This window comes from Protopterus annectens, chromosome 1.part2, assembly GCF_019279795.1.
Source record: "Protopterus annectens isolate FY-2018-M chromosome 1.part2, PAN1.0, whole genome shotgun sequence".
In the NCBI taxonomy this organism is placed as follows: domain Eukaryota; kingdom Metazoa; phylum Chordata; order Ceratodontiformes; family Protopteridae; genus Protopterus; species Protopterus annectens.
The window spans coordinates 787,343,511-787,366,380 of record NC_056727.1 but is presented as its reverse complement, the minus strand read 5'-3'; the positions used below and the strand labels follow the sequence as shown (position 1 = coordinate 787,366,380).

General features: G+C 39.9%; 1 protein-coding gene across 1 annotated transcript in view; it reads left to right on the top strand.

Annotated features, from left to right (window-relative positions):
* Positions 1-247: 247 nt before the first annotated feature.
* Positions 248-22,870, top strand: part of LOC122791256 (proton-coupled folate transporter-like) — a 1,313,896-nt gene continuing 1,291,273 nt past the window's right edge. The window contains exon 1 of the mRNA XM_044058932.1: positions 248-886. Coding sequence (XP_043914867.1) covers positions 770-886 — 117 coding nt within the window. The 5' untranslated portion in view covers positions 248-769. The remainder of the gene's footprint in view (positions 887-22,870) is intronic.

Here is a 22,870-nt window from a genome sequence, read left to right as displayed (position 1 = left end):
TATTAGTTATGTATGTGTGTTAATTATTATTAGAAGATGCTTCGTATAATACCATAATAAATTGTAATGTTTATCTAGTGTGTTACACATTTCCACTGTCATGCGATAACGTTATTTTTAAGTGGAGTATGCTGAATGTTTTAATACTTATACTCCACTGTACATTTCTAGCGTTGCGAAATATATTACACAGATGACTTCTTTAACCAGAATGCTTAGCGGACTTCCATAGCTTTTTTTCTTTCATTTTCGAGATTGTGTTCATCAAGTTTGTTGTTTGGTCTAGGTGTTGATTTGTGTTGGTAGTTGAGCTCTCTGAAGAGATGAGCCTTAACAGTGACTAACGGTGTCATAGTAGCAAATTAGCAGAGCGGTTTGGGTGTTGTCCGTGTCGTTAAAAAGATCAACCTTATTTCATTTTACAAAAGTCAGCTGGTGTGATTTACTTTTGCATTTTGTTTTTCTTATGATGTCCCAACAAAAAGGGGAAATGAAGATATGCTGTAGCTGCACAAAAGTATATTGTGGTTAACGACAAAGTTCATTAAGCCACTTAAATGCAATTTTACAGGGGAAATAAACATAAATTGACTTAGGAGCTGTGGCTTGTTTACATCATTATAAGTAAAACCGGAATGCTTGCCTTCTTCATCCTAGCTCCCTGTACCAGCGTAACAACAAGCAGTGATTTGCTGTGACTAGAAGTAGCTGTGCATACGTATTTACCGTTTTTTTCTTCTTTGAGGACGCTGCCAGAAAAGACGCTGAGATGTGCAATATAATTCAGAAAATGAGAACTCTGATAACAGTAGAACCAGTTATGTTTTTGTACATGACTGGGACTTTCCTGCTGACTCCTGCATACCAACAACTCATATTGTTTAAGGTAAGTGACAAGTGTAGAGAGAGGGGTAGAGAAAGTGAAGGACCGTTCTGAATTAGAAGCTGTAAAATGTTATTGAGGAAAGTTTAGTGAGAAGTGTTTTCAAGCGGATAATGTGCTGTACTATTCCAATTGAAGGTTAATATGACAAAATGACTTTATTTTTTCCAATTGCGTCTTGAAAGATCAAGTCAGAACTGAGACTGTTAAGGTGTGATCCAGGTGATTTTCTGTAACTGTAACTCTCAGTGAATCGGGGACAGCCAGAAAGGAGAAGTACACTTAAAAACTGAAAAAATATATGCATGTTTTTCAGTAAATCTTATTTTTTTTTTGCATTGCTAATACCTCTATATCATATAATGTGTTATACCTCAAAACGTGCCTCTCAACCCCTTAGAGCAAGAAATCTGGACAAAGCCATAAGTAATGGAAGGACAAAGGCCCCAAAATAGGAACAGTTTTTAAACACTGCTCTTATAAACTTAGAACATTAGTAAAATAACAGGTTTTGCATTAGCATTAATTTTCTGAAGTGTACAAAGTCTGAATTTGTCAGTGATTTGCCAGGAAACCACAAGAAACTGGCTAAAAAAATGTGGGTGTTCTGAGAAAATCTTTACAGTTGAGACATATGCCCCAAAATGATCTGAAGGAGGCTGTCTGCCATGCCTAGCATGATTTTGTTTTTACAGTCAATGCCTTCGCCTTCCTGATGTCATGTTAGAGGGACAGAAATAAATCCCTTTTAATGAGGGAATCACTTACTGTGGTTTTATCTCTCTCATCACTTTACAGTATTGCTGTGACTTGCCTACTTTTCGCCGTCAGCAGCAGTCCTCAATTCATACCTCTCAACTGCACAGATTTTTGCAAATGTCCAGATTTTTGCTTCATATTTTTGGTCTGTTTCTCATAAAATTGTGGTTTTCTGGCAAATCATTGAGGGTTAATGTCAGAAAATGAGTCACATTTGAACTTCAGACTTCATGCCCTTCAGAAAATTCATGCTAATGGAAAACCTGTTGTTCATTCAATTCTTAAGTTTGTAAGAGCAATATTTACAAGTGTCCATATTTTTGGGCCTTTGTCTCCCATTAATATTGGCTTTGTCCAGATTTCTTGTTCTAAGAAGTTGAGAGGTATGATCCACATTCTCTGATTTTTCATTAGTGCCATCTCTGTTGCAGCATTTTAAGGGACGTCTGAATGGTCAGGCTTGACAATGTAGATGAGTTAATTGTTCTTTCATTGTGACAACTGTAATTCACTGTTCAAATGTGAGAAATCTGATCCCTGTGATTAATAGGTGTTACTTTGGTTGAGATGGTTTGTGTTGCAATCACAGTTTTAAGTACTGTAGCTAGAATTAAAGTTTCTATTAAGTCTTCTTTCCCCAACTCATTGACTTGCCTCAACAAAACAATGTATACAGTACACAAATGCTGCAACAAAAGAGCAGAAGAAACTTGCACTTTTACGGAAATTACAGTGTAGAAAAAATGCAAAATCAAATACTGACAAAGTAAGAAGAGTTAGACTAACATATTTGCTTTCTTTTGCTGTGGCACTGAGTTTTATTAAAGGGAAAGATATTTGAATCTGAAAACTAAGTTTGAATTTGAAAGCCTTGCCTTTGTTCAGAGTCCTGTTAATCTGAGGTGTGATGCTAGCAGTCTGACTGATAAGGTATATTTAAATGTCATTGTTTAAGAGGAATTGTTTTTTAATAGGGTTGCCACCTTTTCAAATGCCCAAAGTGCGACATTTGTGATACAAACATCAGATTTTGCAGGTCAAAACATATCCACGGCCAGTACAAATGACATAACTTTACTTTTTACCTAAAAAATAAAAGCTTATTCTTGTAGCATTTTAGTTGCTTATTCTGTTTCTCATAACATTTAGGTGTTTTAGATACAGAATAACTGTTTTATGCAACCGTTGTATAAAATATAGGAAATCATTTTGCCCTAAAATCTTGGGATGTTTGCTATTTTTGCAATTTTTTTACAGGACACAACTGCCCAAAGTGGGACTGTCCCTCACAAAGTGGGACAGGTGGTAATCCTATTTTTTAATGGTTCTATTTTTGTGATAAATGCACAGCCGGCCTTAGGCATAGGCCAACTAGGCGGCTGCCTAGGGTGCCGGTCTAGTAGGGGCACCTTTCCAGTATTTATTTTTGGAGGTAGACCAGGATGGGGGCACCGGGTAATGTAGTAGAGGGCGCCATGGAGCCCTTTTGCCTAGGGCACCAGCTGACCTAGGGCCCCACCTGGATAAATGGCCTAACTTATTCTGACACTTTTGGTAGCTTTTGTGATGTAATAGATGAGAAATGCAGGAAAGAAAGGCAAACATAATTATTAAATGTCTTTTTTCTGTATATGAAGGAAAATTTTTCATTTTGGAAAGAAAAACTTGACTTTGGGTGGAGTTCTCCTTTAACTTGAGACATTGATAGAATAAGGGTGGTATTCATAGTTATGGAGTTAGCAGCTATGAAGTGGCTGTCTGCAAGGAAAACCTGTACACATACATGCAAATAAGCTAAATGCAGGTTACTTGCTTTGAATAAGAAAAAGCAAAGGTGATTTGAAAAATGCTTCTACTTATGCCAGAAGCATAAAGTATCTAAATATAAGCATTAAACTACATGTGAAGTACTACATGAAAGCTGTAGGCTTCGTATGTAACATGGCTATTCTCAGTCATGCTTGAAAAACCTAAGGTAAACAGCAGACTGCGAAGCTTTTATTATAAATATTTTGAAAACATAAAGGGGGTTAATATGTCTTGTACAGGGGTATTCTTATCTGGACACATTGGTGCCTTCCTTAGAGTGGAAAGGTGGAGATGGGAAAGACTGCAAATGGCTAGTCACAGAAGAAACACACCAAGGGGGTTGTGCTGTCGGATGTAGGAGAGGAGGGCACTATATCTTGATTTTTGGGGACAGACCCCCTTATTGTTTGAAATATATTTATTTTTTTAAGAGGGTGGTATGGTTTGGAAATGGGTTAGCGTGTGTAGGAGAAAGAAGGGCTGAAGAGGTGCCAGCAGGCATCCCAGTCCTCAGAGCCTCAAATGTTTCCATTGCTAAATGCTGATGCATTGGAGAACCCTAATGTGGTGGTGGTTGGGACTCTGCACAAATTGGGGCAGCTTATCTTGAACATTGTGAAGAGGCGCTTCGAGTGGCTGAATCTCTGCCCAGAACCTGTGCCAGCACATCCTCAACCTCATCCTGAAGCCCTCATTCAGTGTATCTTGCCAGGATGCCTGCAGTACCAGTGCCACCACACTGACCAGAAATGCATAACTAAAATAAGAAAAACAGAAGAAGGCTGGGGGATAAAAGAGAAAATAAACAATAAATTTGCGCAGCATTCAATTTATTACTTTAAAACACTTTTATTTTTAGAAATCATTATTGAAGTCAAACTGGATGTATGGGAAGTGCTTATGCAGGCATGGGACTACAAATTTGAGAAGTACATATGTAAACACAGTGAGAATGTTGTGAGAAATGCTTATGCAGACTTGGGAGGAGTGTGTATTGCTATCATGCTCTGGTGGGGTTTACATGTTGAAGTCTACTACACAAACAATAATGACCATATTTGTGTATGATATGCATTTATTTGCAGTATTACACTGAAAACACCCATTTAAAATACTTACTGTCTTATAAAAACAGTTAAAGACCGAACACTGCAATCACTGTATATGTTTGCATTAATGTACTGAATGGACTGTGATGTTTCAGTTGCTATGCTGTATAAATTATTTTTATATACAGTAAGAAAATGAGTTAGAGTACTGCACTTTATCGCTCTGTGTTGCAGTAATGTACTGACTGAACTCTAGTACTTTAGCTACCAAACCACAATTATATTAACGTGTGTGTGTGTGTGTGTGTGTGTGTGTGTGTGTGTGTGTGTGTGGCATGATCAGTTAAACAAAGAATACTGTTTACTGCTTTATTCTTGCTTAACAGTTTCTTCAACCAGTCTGACCACTTGTCCTTCCTACTGTCACTTGTTATAGGCGATTTCTTCCTTGGCTATGTAGAAAAAACACAAGGCACTTGTTTATTTGAATTTCACTTTTTTAACCACATTAAGTACTATGTGTAATTTTGTTTGGACTGCATTCTGTTCACTGCAGTACTTACAGTGTGTTTGTTGAGCATGTATTATTATATGAATTGTCATACTGTGCCAGTCTTCTCTTTATTGCGAGTTCTAAACGAACTGATACACTTTTAATGGAGTGCTGTTTTAAAATGTTATAGGCCAGATTTCAAACAGTTGCTGTCAGTATAAGTCTGCCCTGATTATGAAAGGCTTACTCTCAGCGTAAGTGACTTACTTTGGTGTAAGGTCTATCTAGATATACATTCCTGCTCTCAGTATAAGTGGTCATTTATACTGAGATCAATTTTTTTTTAAATCTGGGCCTGTGATTTGTATGTAACAGTCTGTGAGTTGTGTTCAGCCAGAAATTGTGCAGTCACAGAAAAATGTAGTGATTCAAGAAAGTTTTCAGTTCCTTAGCTCTACTAAATGGTGTTCTCTGGTTTGATTCTCGGCTGGGGTGCCTACTGTGTGGAGCCTGCATGTCCTCCCTGTGGTCGCGTGGGTTTCCTCTGGGTGCTCCGGTTTCCTCCCACATCCTAAAGACATGCTGTAGGTGGATTGGACACTCTAAAATTGGCCCTAGGTGTGAGTGTGTGCACGTGTGTGCCTTCTGTGGAAGGTTGGGCACCGGGCTGGCAACTCAACACTGTAAAACTCCACTTGTCAATCATGAGTGGACAGCTGATCCGCTGTGGCGACCCCTAACCAGGAAAAAGCCGAAAGAAGAAGCTCTACTAAACGGTGTGCTTTCGTAGTTTGTTGCCTAATGTGAAACGAGGGATAAAGGCAGAGTAAGGACAACAGGAGGAAAATCGCTTCTTCATGGCAGCCTTTAGGATCTGTGGGAAATGACGTTTTGGTAAAGGGGGGTACCAACAAGCTGAGAAAACAAAATCCTGGAATTAATTTGTTTTGGACATTAATACAGTGGGAAGCAAAATCGCACACTAACACAATGCAAGAAGGGGCAGATGATATGGTAAGACATCCTAGAGCAGTGTCAAATGAGAAATGGATACAAAAGAAGTGTCTTTGGTAACATGGGTGTTGGTGATCACTGGTGTGTCACCCAAAACATTGTCTTGTCACCTTTGACACGTCATGGGTTCACCATCACAGTCCTAGAAGCAAGGTAAGGCAGAGTGCAGTTGCCTGTGTCAGTACTTGGGGGGGCTCCAACAGTTATCCCATTAACACCAGAAGAGGAATACCTCTTTTTCATGTTTGGGATGACTATTCCATTACCATCATCATCTCTGTCGTAATCAGAGGTTTGTAGACACTGGCTGTTATCAGTGTCTGCAACAGCAAAGCTCATCTGCTCAACAAGGTGGTTTAAAACAATATTATCTATTTTATATAGTAAGTTGAATGCTGGCATGGAATGATTACATTAAACACATGGTAATTACTAATAACAACTATGGCAGTGAGGCAACCATGGACCACTCAATTCATATCCCATAAAACATTTATTATATTAACAACATGGTAAGCTCTTTTACTGTAGGCTTCATCTGACCATTGAGAGTTTTCATCTCATACACACACACACACACACACACACACACACACACACACACACATAGTTGCATATATCCACTTATCCAATCAAGCAAGCGTCCAACACTTAAAAAAGCATCATTTTAAAATGAATAAAATAAGTCCATATTAAGAACTTGCATAGAAAGTACAACAATTAAAGCCGGACAATTCCTGGAATACGTATAAAGTATACATGCCCTATCTAAAATATATTCATAAATAGAAAAGGGGCTAGCTGGTTAATATCCTGTATTTTAATAGTGGTTTCAGTGAGGCTCTTTCATTGAGTCCTTGCCTCTATGTGCCCTAAGTCTTAAAATCCATTTTACTTCCCTACCCTCTATGTGATTCCTAATATCACCCCCTCATAAGCATGGTAGGATATGAACAATGACCATACATTTAAACTGTGTGTGTGTGTGTGTGTGTCCCTGCAACAAAATATGTTTGGAAAGAGTGTTATTACATTGAACCCTAATGTTGTAAATGTGTTCCCTTAATCTTTCTCTTAAAGTTACGTCAGTCTTTCCGACGTAGATTGACTGACATACACAACAGCATGTGAAATAAACAATATAACAGTCGGCTGAGATGGTAAAATTATAAGTCTCGCCTGTGTCAGGGTGAATAAATTTCCCAGTTTCATCCAAGTATCTGCAGAAATTGCAATGTCCACAAGCTTTTGTATGTGATTTGGACATATCTAAACTATCTACTGTACAGTTGGTAGAGCACAGTATTCTCTTCAAATTGTGTTTATTCTTGTACCTTAACTTGGGAACGTCTCCCACTGCATTCCTTACACTGGGGTCCACAGTTAGAACCCCCAATGCTTCTTAATGATTTCCATAATACCCTTGTTATTCATAGTATAAAACATGGGGATTCTAATACCAAGTTCACATGTAGATGTAGAATTAGTGACATAGCTGCGACCTCTGGAGGAAAAATAGGGACTTGCTCTCTCTTGCCTAAGATGACTTAAACCATAGAGCCCTTTATCTATTTCCACTTGACTATACTCTTTCTCCAAACCTATGCTTCAAGTCTGATAACTCTGTTTGTAATCCTTCATCTGAGGCATTATGCCTGGAGACTCTCATACCTTGTCCTTTGATAACATTGGTAAACACATAATGGGGGTGCATACTCCATCTATGTAACAGGATTTCTATGGCGACTCTTCCTAAACAGCCCTGTGTTGATAAGGCCACTGTCACATCTGTCAATATTCACATTTAAATATTCAATTCTCCTGCTAGAAAATGTCATTGTAAATTTCAAATATTCTGCAAGTCCATTAAGGTGTTACAAACCTATTCAACTGCTCACTATTACCTACCCGACTAGAAAAACATTGTCCACAAAATGTCTGTAAAAAGGGACGTGCTGTTTAAAAATATCTAATTCAAATAGGACATCATCTTTCTATGTACCTAGAAACATGTTGGCGTAGTTATTGGCACGTGAGATGCCCATAGTTGCGCCATCATTCTGTAAGTACACATTTCCATCAAAAAGGAAAACATTCTCTAGAATGACTTTTAGGAATAAGCAAAGTTTATCAGTTTGCTCCCCACCATGCTGGCTATGCCTAGTGAAATAACGTTGTACATATTCAATACCCGCAGAATTAGGTATGAACATGAAGAGAGATTGAACATCTAGTGTGACAAATACAAGATCAACATCTGTATCAAGGGTACCAGTAAAATCATAGAAATCAGTCAAAAACTGCTGGGTATCCCTAAGGACATGTAAATTGCCATCTAAGGTAGGGCGTAAAAGTTTCTCCACATAGAAAGAAAACAGTTCTCTGCACCAGCCCTTTCCAGCAACAATAGGTCTCATCGGAGGTGAGATGAAACATTGTGGACCCCAATGTAAGGAATGTAGTGGGGGGATGTTCCCAAGTTTAGGTATAAGAATAAACATAATTTGAAGAGAATACTGTGCTCTACCAATCCTCAGGGTGAATTTTCTATTTCCCATCCACTCGTCAAGCTTTCTCTTGAAAGAGGGCCAGTGAGGTGCTCTGCTTGACATGTACGGGAAGTCTATTCCAGAGCATGGGTAGTCTCTGGGTTATGAACCTGTCCCTCCACCATGTTCTGTTGATTGTGGTAATGAGGTTGAGGTCTCTGAAGCATGTGGTGTGGAGGGATTGGGATTTCTTTAGATGTAGCATTTCTAACGGAGCTGGGTCAGACATAGCTTTGTAAGTAAAGCAGAGATTGGCTCTAAGTAGGCGATATGAGACAGAATAGTTGGGAGCTTTTTGTCTCTGTCCAAATAGGCCAAGTGTTTAAGGCCTAGGATCCTCTTTGTGAGGTACTTTTGTGGCCTCTCCAGTTGTTGCAGGTGTCCTGGTGAAGTACATGCCAAATGGGGCATTGTACTCGATGATTGGCCTAATGAGGGAAGAGTAGAGGGAAATGCAAAACCCTTAGTAATAAGATGCGCCACATAGAAGGACTTTCTGACCACGGCGGCAGTGTGGTGGTCAAAAGCGAGGTTGCTGTCAACCTGTGTTCCCAGATCTCTTATTATGCCTTGTGTGCAGTGGACTACCATCAATGTGGTAATTCAAGGAAACTGGGCTTTTCCCAAGGGGGATGACAACACATTTTTTGGCATTGAGCTTAAGGCCATGGTTCTGACACCCGTCACTGGTCTCAGTGAGGCCTTTCTGTAGGATGTCAACATCACTTGGGGAGTTAATAATCGCACCCAACTTGCCTTTCTGTAGGATGTCAACATCACTTGGGGAGTTAATAATAGCTCCCAACTTGCAATCGTCTACGAACTTTGTCAGCCAGAGTCCCTTCGTGTTGGCCAGGACTTCAGAGAAATAGCTACCAAACAGGAGAGGACCCAGGACCGAACCCTGTGGGACTCCACTCATGAATGGACAGTAGTCTGACTTGGAGTCAGCTACATTCATACTGTGGGTTCTATCTGTGAGCTAGTTTGCAACCCACCTAGTGATATAGCATTTGATGCCTAGCTTAGTGAGTTTTTCTATGATTCCTGAGTGGGGAATGGTATCAAAGGCCTTGGCCAGATCAAGGTAGGCTGTATGAACCACATTTCCTTCATCCACAGCTCTGGTGACTAACTCAGAGAAGTCAACCAAGTTGAGCAGGCATGATCTACCCTTTACAAAACAAAACTGTGTAGGGTCCAGAGTTTGGTGATTCCCTGTATCCGTTTTATTAGGTCCGTGATGATGCGTTCCATAGCTTTGCATATCAGACTCTTCAGGCTAATGGACCGATAGTTCCCAGGGTCTGTAGTCGCTCCTCCTTTGTGGAGTGGGATGACTGTAGCAGTGTGCCATTTGGTAGGGACAAAGCCTGAGATGAGGCTGTGACTGAACAGGGCACACAGGTGAAGTGCCAGTTCACTTTGTAATTCATGTAGTACACAGCCAGGGAAATTGTCAGGTCCCATAGAAGCTGCATTCTTGGTCTTGGACAGTGGTGTTTTAACCTGTGCAGCAGTAATAATAGGTGCCTGGCAATCTACTGGTATTGTGATTGGTCGTTTGTGGGGGAGAGAGGGGTAAAATTGGCACTGAATCTGTCGGCCAGTATATTGGCAATATCTGTTGACTCGGTATAGGAGGTACCATTGTGCAGTAGTTCAGAGCAAATCTGGGTGTTGCCATGGAGATTCTTTACATAACTATAGAAGGCCTTGTGGCTGTCTTTACTATCTGCTGCAATTCTGTTTTCATAGCTAGCTTTAGAGGATTTGATGAGGGATCTCAACTTTTTGTTGAGGCTAATAAGGGAGTTTCTCCAGTTTTGGAACTTTTACCTTATTCTGCGTCAGTTTTCTCCTTCTGTTGTAGAGTTTGTTTATGACAGGGGACCACCAGATTGTTTGTTTTTTTTTTTTTGGAGGAGAGCATCTTGGTTCTATTGGGTATGGCGAGATCCATGCATTTGTGTACATAATCATATAGTGCATTGGTGTATGATTTGGCGGTCATGCAACTATTCTCCATTTGCATGAGTACCATGAAGTTAACCACCTCTGATTTTAGGAGCCCAAAGTTAGCTTTGGAAAAGTTTTTTTCGTGGTTGGTTACCTGTGTTTGTGTGTGTGTGTGTGTGTGGGGGTGGATTTCCAAGGTGATTAGTTTGTGGTCTGATCTAACCAGGGAGAAGTTGACAGTTGGTGTAAGCAACGGTTGCCCATGTTAGTAATGACCAGGTTAAAGATGTTACTACCTCTAGTAAGGAGTAAGAATGAGCTGGTCCAGGGCATTGGAATTAATGATTTCCAGGAAACGTTGGTCAAGTGTACCGGTACAGGAGTAGTTTTCTCAGTTAATGGAGGGGTAGTTGAAGTCGCCCAGTATGAGAGTGGTAGGTTAGACCCTAATATTATCCAGGGTGTTTAAGAATGTGGAGTGTGAGTCTTGGGACATGGTTGGGGACCTATAGCAGGCTATGACCTGAATCCATGTCTGCACCTGGAGTATCTCAGATGTGTTATGTTGGGCTATCAATCTAGAGGTGTGCGCATCCTTTATGAATATGGAAACACCACCGCCTTTGGAGCTTTGGTCCAAGTTCTGGGGCTGAAAGGTGTGGAATGAGTTATAGCCTTGGTAGTACAGGGGTGCTTTCTGCTGGCTTGAACCAGGTCTCTGTTACAGCACAAATGATGATGTTCTCCATTTTAAGGAGTGCTTTGAGTGAGTGCATTTTGAGATTTAGATTTCTAGCAGTTGAGCAGCATGACCCTCGTATTGCATTTGTTTGTAGCTATTACAGTGGTAATTTGGTCTTTGGAACACCGCCTAAAAAAGGCACTATAAGGATGGCAATAGCCTTGGCCAGTATCCAGAAGCCCAGGGGTGACAGATTCTGGCCATCTGTGGCAAAGCATCGAGGTCAGTCAGTCATGTCATCCCAGGCAGACGAATACTGGATCCCCTTAGAATGACACCAGAAACTTAGCCAATTGTTGAAATCAATAATTTTCTGCTTGTACTGTGGTATCATTCTGGGTGATGTTAGGATGCTGCTCAGGGCTGGGGTCATACCCACCTGGGCTACATAATCCAACAGCTCCTGCATGTCTCTCTTCATGTAGTCCAGGGAGGTACGTCTCGGGTCATTCACACCTACATGTACAATGACAGAGTCCTATTTGTACCTGTTATTGAGGAACTGAGTGCATGCATTATGTGGTGGATCCTGGCATCTGACAGGCAGCTGACTTACTTTCTCCTTAATCAACCTAATGAGTGAGACATAAGTGTGCCTCACTATCAAGTCACCTATGACTAATGTCTTGGGCATGCTAGACTAGTTACAGAAAAGTTGGGAAACAAGCACAAATGCAGGCTTTTAAACCAGAAAGTTGAAAGAGATGCAGCTTATTGGCCGTTTGGGCAGTTTTTCCAACTTCTGGACCAGGCACTACTCCTCTTGAGGTAGATAGGCTAACCAATGCTTACCACTCCCACTGATAAGCTAGAAGGCTTCCCTCCAACACAGAAAGGCTTGGGGGGGGGGCTCAGAAGCTTACCAACAGTTATGGATACAGCAAATCTATATCTGGACGAGACTAGGTACAGGAAAGGTGGGAAAAAAAGCTGAGAATTTTTTTTTCAGAAAACAGATAAAACACTGTAAACAATTGAAAGTGTAGTACAAGCTAACACACTTGAGTGTGTCACAGTATTAAAGCAAATACAGTTTAAATAAATGTAATTTATTCAAAATGTATTCTGAACTGAATTCAATTGTTTTATTCAACTCTGAACAGTTAAAAAGTGCAAAAGATATACTTGGCTGAGAAGCACACAGTCAGAACACAACATTTTTTTAGTAAAGTGCAAAGGGAGAAAGGAGGAGCAGAAGATAATTCAAGGTTACAAACCTAATTGGGTTGGCCTTCTCAAATGTTCTCTCTGTATTAGGTAGAATGAACACTAGATTGGGAGGAGTGTCTCAGATCAAATTTACAGTAGGGGCAGGCAACTGCAAAGCAAGCAACTATAACAACACGACAAGAACAGGGTGGGAGGGAGAAAACCAGTTTCAGAACAGATCAGAAAACAGTGCCAGCAAATATATATAATTCAGTCAAGCAAAAATTAAGACAGTGCAGAACTCTGAAAAGTTAAAGTGCCGAGAAATATACTTATCAGTTTGTTTGAGAAGCACTCTTCAGTCAGAACACAAGGAGATTCTAAATGGTATGCCAAAGCTTGTGGACATTGCAATTTCTGCAGATACTTGGATGAAACTGGGAAATGTATTCACCCTGACACAGGCCAGACTTATAATTGTACCATCTTAGCTGATTGTGGAACTTCACATGTTGTTTACTTGGCATGCTTATGTGTCTGTCAGTCATTCTATGTCGTAAAGACTGACAGAACTTTAAGAGAAAGTGTAAGGGAACGCATTTACAACATTAGGGTTCAGTCTAATAACAGCGCTCTTTGCAAACATATTTTGATGCAGGGAGACACAGATTTAAATTTATGCTCATGGATCATATCCTTCCATGCCTACTAGGGGTAGATAGGGTTTTACCTTCCATGTATATGTATTTTAGAAATAGCCTGTTTTAATTGTTGTATTTTGTATGTAAGTTCTTAATATGGCTTATTTTATTCATTTTAAAATAATGCTTTTCTTCTTTAAGTGTTGGACACTTGCTTGGATGATTATAATGTATAAATATAAATAAATATATGTGTGTGTGTGTGTGTGTGTGTGTGTGTGTGTGTGTGTGATGAAACTTTTCTCAATGATCTGATGAAGATTATAGTGAAAGTGCTTACTGTGTTGTTAATATAATACATGTTTTATGGGATATGAACTTCGAGTGGCCCATGGTTGCCTCACTGCCATAGTTGTTGTTGGTATTTTGTATTATTTTGCTTTTTGGTGGTGAGACATTTGCCCTGCGGGACACCTTTTTGGTCGTTTTTGTCTGCATGGTAATTGCTGTTAATAGGTGAACCTTCCACATCTACACAGAAGGTTAGTAAAGGCAGTTGACATGGTAAGTGTGCCCCACACCTCCTTAATAAGTATACAATAGTGGATTTCTTTTATTTGTAGTGTTTGAAATCACTTTTTACATGGTTAACAGTGGAACCAAACATAAATTTGGAGGATAGCAGTAGAATGGCTGTTGAAGATGATAAGATCATTACATTTGAGGCAGCCCATGGAAAGTGGCACCCAGTCCCCAAGTTTAATCATAGGATCGCGCACCCCACAACATGTTAGTAACTGTGCAGGAAGTGACAGTGTTTCACAAAGTCGAGCACACTCTGACATTAGACTTGCCCTTGAACATTAATAAAAAAAACAAAACAAACAAACAAAAAAACAATTCACCTCTACACCAGTAACTCTAAACCCAGACAGACACTTTCAGGGTGATGGCAGACATTCAGAGGGAAGAATGACACCTTTACAAAGGGGAGCCAGGCATAGTGTGTCGCAGCTAACCCAGGAAATTAGTAATTTCATTGGCTGCCCAACAGTGAATGTGCTGTGACATTTTTAGGGCTCTGAACAGTGCCATGAGTCAGCTGGAAATGGTCAGAGTCTTCTAGGGAAGGCTTGAAGATTTCCAGCACTAGTTGGTAATGGCAAATAGTAGAGATAATGCCATGATCACACCAATGTGTAGTATGTTGACACACCAAGCATAGGTGGCTGCCTCCATTTGTACACTACTTAGGACTTACCAGGCCTAAGCAGGGGTTAGTCTTGGAAGGAGAAGAGGACAAGGTACTGTTCGGTTGTGGGGGCTGATCACATGGGACTACAATTGCTTCTGAAGAATCTTCTGTAATTAGTTGGGGGAGGGGACAAGCATAACCAATTTCATACAGAACACATTAGCATACATCTAAGTCTAGCAGAACTTCTCAGTCAAGGTTCTGATAACATTCCTGCAGCACTGTCAGGTCAGTGTTTGCAGGATCACCTGCATCAAGAAGGTCACGGCATTGGATCAACTCACCATCTAGCTGTCGTACAAAACACCCTCTTCAAAATTACTTGCACCATCACAAGCCTGTCTTCTGGAGATGTGCATGACACATTTGAACTTGACCTACTGTGATTCAAGTGTGACATTTCTGTCTCTCACAATTTGACCTTGATGCACACAGGTCAAGCCGAAAGGGAATAAGGTATTAAAAAATTAAAAAAAATAATAAAATAAAAAACAAAGATGTGGGAACTTAGGACACATTTCAACTTTACAACATTTCATTCCTTTAATGGTACAACTTAAACTTCATGGGGCTGTGGAAAGACATCTCTATGTCATAACACATGATTGCAGTAATTAATATAAGTACTCTATGCATTCCCATTATTACAGCAGACAGTTACCTGCAACTTGAGAGTATTAGTACACAAGTTTTCATGTAAACAATAATAAGAAAATGACATGTTAAGATGACTATCCTGCCATGTAGTGAAGCACTGATGCCACTTCATGCTCACCACTGCACAGATATTTGTTTTTCCTCTGAGGCCACAAATTATTGTGCAAGACAAAATCTGATGTGTAGTACCTTGACAGACAAACATACTTTTAAACTAAGAAAACATTGTATAATGTAAATTATTTGCCAGTATGTGAACTCAAGTTAAATACTGAAGTAACATGTTTTAGTAATTGTACCACTTCAGGACTTTCAGTGCATGTGTACTTGGGTACATCACCTCACTACAGTGTGTTGTGCAAAACAGTTAAAAAAATGTGATTGTTCCTTATATGATGCCTTACTGCATGACTGAATAGGAGTCAGTGAGCAGTCAGGCATGACCTTTACAAAATAATAATGCGTCACTGTCTTGTATTATTGTCAGGTGAACAGTTAACGATAGACTTTGCACCACACAGCATAGCCCACAGACATCACTGCCTGCATCAGTTATACTGTTTCCGTGAGAATGTGTAAATGGACCTTTTATGATTAATTGTTCTGGACAAGACCTCTCCTCTTTACCTGAGCAGCTGTTTTCTGCTGCATGTGGTCCCTTACTACTGCTGCTGGCTGGTCCTTAGTTGTAGTGGGGTGGAACTTGGAAATTCAGTGGCAACATGGTCATTTCACCACCCGATTGGCACATGATCATGTTGTGCAGAATGCAACTTGCAGTAGGTGTCACGTACACAGTAGCTGGATCATACTGAAGGACACCCCCAGAGTCAACCACCTATCTAAAACAACTCTTTAGAAGGCTGAAGACCTTCTTGAAGACCACACAGGTGTGGGACAGGGATAAGCAGTAAGGGTCTTCTCCTGACTTTTCACTTGTGTCTTGAGCCAAGGCTCTAGTGGATATCCACCATCACCTGAAGATTGGGGGGGGGGGGTAAGAGGGTGGCGGGAGATGAAACAATTGAAAAGTGGTTTATTATTTAACTAGGCATTTTACCACAAATAACTATTTAAATACAATAATAAATAAATATAGTTTTCCATTTGCCAGAAAGATGACCACTGGGCATCCTACCATGCAGGAAGAAATGGTAGAGTGAGCTAGTGTGCTAGATTTTGAAATCATGTGGACTGCCAGAATACTGGGCAGACACTGTGAGGCACCTCTATGCATTACATAGTACTTGGCTATTGATGGAGTGTTAGCCCTTCCTACTGCAGTAGCTCCCCTTCCATGGCCTAGAAGGGATCCTAATTGCAACACTGGTTCAGCATATCACACAGAGTACCTCAGGCAAATGTGCCACCCCATAAAATGCACTCCAGCCCTGGCTATGTCCTGAGGTGACACTTATCCACACGTGCCAAAAGTATGTCATGGACTGCTGCAGTATCCTCACGGCAGAAGCCTGTGAAGTAACCAATGTAACCCCAGTCTGCCTTTGAAAGGTCCCTGTGGCAAGTATACACAGGGATAAGAAGTTCTTGCATTCCTCCAGTACCCCTATGGAGGTCTTACATACTCACTAAGACCCTTGTATTGTTCCTGTCCACTCTGAACCTATTGTGTAACTCTTTATTGTCAAAGCTATAATGAGTTGGCCTCTACACCTTAGCTGGCAAGTGCCACTGGATGCAAGTGATTTTGGCTTGGCCAAGACAAGTAAGTGACCCCTAGAAATTGCAAGGCTAGCAGCAAGTGACAGCATTTTCATTGATTGCAAAGTCGATAGGCTTGGTGAAACTGCTTTTTATATAATGTGTCTGTGGTTGGTGCGGAAAAGTGGGAACATTTCTGCTTTTTATATAATGTGTCTGTGGTTGGTGCGGAAAAGTGGGAAAATTTCACTTTGAATCCAAATAGACAAGAGTGCTTCATCAACATATGCTGTTTTATATTATTTTTCATTTACTTCTCAATACTTAATTTGTTCAGGCTTACTTGCAGCTATTGTGTGTTAGCATAAGTGGCCTGTGAATGGTAGCATACATACTCCAACTTGCAGACATGCCAATAGCTTTAACCGGCTGCTGAAATCTGCCATACTGACTGCTGTCATAAGGTTACTTGGGGACCGTAGACATTATTTCATCTCCCACACTTTGTTATTGAAGATATGGGCTTGGCGCTTTGTACTTCTGTGTGCCCTTAATGAATTTGCTGTGGATGTATAGGTCTGCACATGAGTTTCACTTGTCCCCAACCAAGTGTACAGTGGATATAAAAAGTGTACACACCCCCTGTTAAAATGCCAGGTTTTTGTGATATAAAAAAGAGACCACAGTAAATCATTTCAAAACTTTTCCCACCTTTAATGTGACCTATAACGGTACAATTCAATTGAAAAACAAACAAATCTGTTAGGAGAAAAATATAAAAAAATAAAAAAATGTACAATAAGCTGGTTCCATAAGTGTGCACACCCTTAAACTGATACTTTGATGAAGCTCCTTTTGATTTAATTACAACATTGTCTTCTTAGATAGGAGTCTGTCAGCATGGCACATCTTAACTTGGCAACATTTGCCAAGTCTTCCTTGCAAAAGCACTCCAAATCTGTCGGATTGCGAGGGCATCTCTTATGCACAACCCTCTTCAAGTCACCCCACATATTATCTGTTGGATTTAGGTCTGGACTCTGGCTGGGCCATTCCAAAACTTTAATTTTCTTCTGGTGAAGCTATTCTTATGTTGATATGGATGTATGCATTGGGGTCATTGTCATGTTGAAAGGTGAAATTCCTCTTCATCTTCCTCTTTCTAGCAATCTTCAGCTTTCTAGCAGATGCCTGAAAGTTTTGGGCCAAAAGTGACTGGTATTTGGAACTGTTCATAATTCCCTCCACATTGACTAAAGCCCCAGTTCCAGCTGGAGAAAAGCAACCCCAAGGCATGATACCGCCACCACCATTCTTCACCGTAGGGATGGTGTTCTGGTGATGTGAAATGTTGTTTTTGCACCAAATGTAACTTTTGGAATTGTGGCCAAAAAGTCAAACCTTGGTCTCATCAGAACATAGCACATTTTCCCACATGCTTTTGGGAGACTTGATATATTGTTTTGCAAATTGTAGCTGGGTCTGGATGTTTTTCTGTGTAAGAAAAGGCTTCCGTCTTGCAACCCTACCCCGTAGCTCAGACATATGGAGAATACTGGCAATTTTTGTCACTTGTAGTACACAACCAGTACTTGCCAGAAATTCCTGCAGCTCCTTCAGTGTTGCTGTAGGTCTCTTGGCAGCCTCACTGACCAGTTTTCGTCTTATCTTTTCATCAGTTTTGGAGGGACATCCAGTTCTTTGCAGTGTCACTGTTGTCACATATTTTCTCCACTTTTTGATGACTGTCTTCACTGTGTTCCATGGTATATCCAATGGTGTGGAAATGTTTTTATACCCTTCTCCTGACTGATACCTTTTAACAATGAGATCCCTTTGCTGCTTTGTAAGCTCTCTGTGAACCATGGCTTTTGCTGTAGCAGGCAACTGAGTAAATGTCAGGAAAATCCTACTAGGACAGCTGAACTTTATTTGGGGCTAATCGGAGTCTCTCCAACTGATGGCAGGTGTGTACCAAAGAAGACTGCAGTAATTAAATGAAAAGCTGCCTCAACAAAGTATTAGTTTAAGGGTGTGCACACTTATGCAACCAGCTTATTGTACGTTTTTTTTTTGTATATTTTTCCCCTAACATATTTATTTTTCAATTGAATTGTACAAGTTATAGGTCACATTAAAGGTGGGAAATATTTTGAAATAATTTATTGTGGTCTCATTTTTTTATATCACAAAAGCCTGGCATTTTAACAGGGGTGTGTACACTTTTTTATATCCACTGTACCTGGAGGGAAATGCCTTGATACCTAGCCTGAACCTTTTCATCACTTTTTAAGTTGTAGCTGTATCCCTACTGAAACCGCATTTTTCTGTGGGTTTTTTTTACAGCTTTTCACAACAAAGGTGGTGTGATATGCTGTATTTTACTGTTGCAGTGATTATTTCCATAAAAGTCTATTCTTCAATTAGGTGTACTTAAAACTGTATTTTTCAGTGTGCCTTTGACCATTTTACAGAGAGGAACCTGAAGGAGTTGCCATATAAATATATGGCAAAACAGACATCCAATATGCAGGTGTTTCAAACAGTAGAGGGATAGCATTGTAATTGTTGCAGATGACTTGTAAACCTGTGTAAATTACATTAATTCGTGTGGTGATTGTTGAAGTAATGATGCATTTTATGTTGGACCTACATCATAACTTTGCCCCTTAAGTCTGATGGCAGTTAAGTCATCACACTGTAGCAGATTAGTAGAACAGTATCTACAGCAGGGCATATGCTATTCAGTGTTTGTTTAAGCAATAATCCGTAACTGTGCGTCTGTATATTGGGCTTTCCCTACTGTTGGTGTGGTTTGATCACAATGATGAAACATGGTTGATAAGTAGTAAACTAGCCAAGTAACATCTAACAAAATCTTTTTTTTTCCCTGCAGTACTTAACTTTTTAAATAGCGAGTTCTATCCTCACTTGCACTTTGACATAACACTTCTCAATACAGCATGGATTAGTTACCAGAAACTAGCCTGTATTTTATAAAAGTTCAAACTCCAAAGACAGTGGAATCCTGCACCAAGGTCACTCCGCCAATGAAACACAAAGTATATCCAATGAAAAAATGGCAGGAGACTCTACGGCAAAAGCAGGAGAGGCAAAACTTACTTAAACAAAATTTATTAAAATGCGTACACAGTGAGCACTTTCAGGTAAACATGCCCCTCTTATTTAAACATCATAGCAGCCAATCAAAAGCTAATATTTTACCCTCCTTTTTCTTAGGATAGGCGTTAAAGGTACAGCTGTATTTAGACCAGGGCTTCTATCCGCATCTAGTCTTATAATCCATTTTGTTTCAAGACATTCGAATTCATTGAATAAATCACCCCCCCCTCATGTTATAGTGTACAGTTTGTAAAACTATAAACTTAAAAAAATGATCAGCAAATTCGTCTACATGCTGTGCTAATGCATTATGTACATCATGATGCCTGATATCAAACATGTGTCCAAAAATTCTTTCCTTTAACATACAGTTTGTCTTACCGACACAGTATGAAGTACAAAGTTGGCACATGGCCAAATAAACTACATTCCTAGTTCTAAGTTGGCAAATCCCTTTAATGGATACTCCCGTTGTGTCCTGGGATCTGTAAATGAATTAGTGAAACTGATATGGACACATGCCCTACAATTATGACATGGGAAGTTTCCCAACCATCCAGTTTTCATGATGTTACTAAAAACCATTCTGGGATCATGAAAAAGCATGACTTTTATATTCTTGTTCCTTCTAAAGGTGAACCGGGGTCGTTCACCTACAATGTCTGCATGCAGCACCCTCCAATTACGTCTAATGATGTCACAAATCCCCCTATATCACAAATATAAGTAAGCAAGAACTGTCCCTGATTGGATCTTCGTGTATCTTGCTTGATTGCCCTTTCTTGGATACCCCTATGTTACCAGGGTTTGGCCACCCCATTCTGCTTGGCTCTTTACATCACTTATATTTAAGTCAATTTGTTGTCTTTTATACACCATCCACAAGATTCTCTGCTAAAGCACCTGCCTCTCTCAAACCGCTCTGTATTGGTGCACAACAGGGAGATTCTGTTGACCTGACCTTTTACACTGTTAGTGAAGGTGTATCTTGGGTGCATGCTTTCAAAGGATAATAAACTATTTCTCCAACAATCTTTTCTAAAAAGCATGGTCTCAATCCCTCCTGTTTCATTCTTCCATAAACGTACATCCAAAAAATCTATCTCAGATGATGAAGAGCTTATAGTAAATCTGAAAAACTCAGTAGTGCTCTCTAGAAAACTCACAAAAGAACATAAATCCTCTGTCGTGCCCTTCCAAACAAGACACACGTCTTCAAAATGGACATAATGTCCTAACATGTTGGTCCAAGGATGTGTCTGAGAAAACAAAACCTCATCCTCCCAGTAAGCTAAAACCAGGTTGGCATAGGAATTGACACAGGGTGTCCCCATAGCTACACCCTGTGCGTGCCTATAATAAGCACCTTGACACGTAAAGATGTTATAGTCAAGTACCAAACCCAGCAGCTTACAAACCCTTTCATTACTAACATCATCTAATTTTGCTTTTTGAGCCAAAACATGTTCTATGGCCTTAAGCCCATAGTCATTATTAATGACTGTAAATAAGTTCCTCACATCCAAAGTAACCATCATATAGTCAACATTGTCAAAGTCATGCATAATATTGGATAAAGTAGTCAAAAAATGTGCTGTATCTCACAGAATCCTGGGATACAGTTCAACCACAGGTCTTAAGGCACATTCAACCCAAATTGAAATATTGCCCAAACCCTCCCTGCGACTGTCGGTCTCAGGGGTGGGTTGGAGCCATCTTTGTGTAACTTGGGTAAACCCTTTAACTCAGGAATCCTCGGATGTTCAATGAGAAGAAACTCATACACAGATTGTGTCAACAATCCACTCTTTTCCATATTAGATAGGATATTATTAATCCTATCCTTTAAGGAAAAAAACATCAAAGGAGAAAGTGGTACAAAGGTGGTAGTATCTTGCAACAATAAAAAAAAGTTTGTCACAATAATCTTTTTTATTTAATATGACAATTGCTCCTCCTTTGTCTGCTGACTTTTTCACTATCCTATCCTCTTGGTACAGTTGTTCTAGAGCTACTAGTTGCTCATATGTTAAATTACAGTATGTGTGCCTATTACTGTTTTGCATGTACTGCTCTATCTCATTCTGACACAATTTTACAAATGTAGTAACAGTGGGATTGGTGTTGGGCAAAATTTTATAAACGTTCCATTTTCATGCTTTCAAGTCAAAGAAAGGAAGGAAAAGTCTACCTACTTTTTAAGCATAACCTGATGCTCGCTCTGACTGAGGAATTTGTGTTTGTCTACATGACATATCATCGACACAGAGTCGAATACAGATGTTCTTATCTGGACCAGCCTACAGTCTTAGACAGGCAGTCCTCAGTCATGCTAATGTCAGCATCCACTTAAAAAAAGTGAAGTGTGGTGGAACTCTACTCCATTCTCCTTTGTTGCACAGAGGAAGAGTAAAAGTGTTGGTGGATGTAGTTGACATATCTCTTGGATAGTGATCCATTTGTTCAAGGTATTCTTTTTTTTTTGTAAGTACAACATGTTTACAGGCAGTAGTGGTTTAGTTTTTGTGCATGGCACAGAGTCACTTTTAATTTATCATGACCAAGGATTACAGTATTGATGTGGCGAGCACCTGATACTGAAGCAGAAGAGTAAACTGATATGCACATAGCACAGATTTAAGCATGTAGATCTTGAATGTTATTTTACATGCTATCGGTTCACTAATGATAATACCTAGGAGTGTGGCCTCTGTGTAAAGCTACAGACAATAGAGCTTCAGTCCGAATTTTGCTTAATGATTAGGGTTTTGAAAAAAAGTGTTAATGTGCTGTAATTTAAATGAATCAAGAGTACTACACATAAGTTTAGCCAAAAGACTGAGAAATGAGGAGTACAGCATTACAACAGCAGAAGTGAGGAAATGGCACCTGGGTTCAGAGAGATCATTATGACTGTACTTTGTCCTCATCAGACCCCTCATAGAGTAAATGCCCCTTCGGTATGTACCTGACGAGAAACATGCAGCAGCTCTAACATCCACAAAGGTTCATTACAGAAAGAATACAGGGTGTAAACACAATGCCCTATGCTCATTGCCTGAAAGCCCTGTCTCTTGACTTGGCATCATACAGCCTTTTGTGAGGTGATCTTTACCTGGTATACAA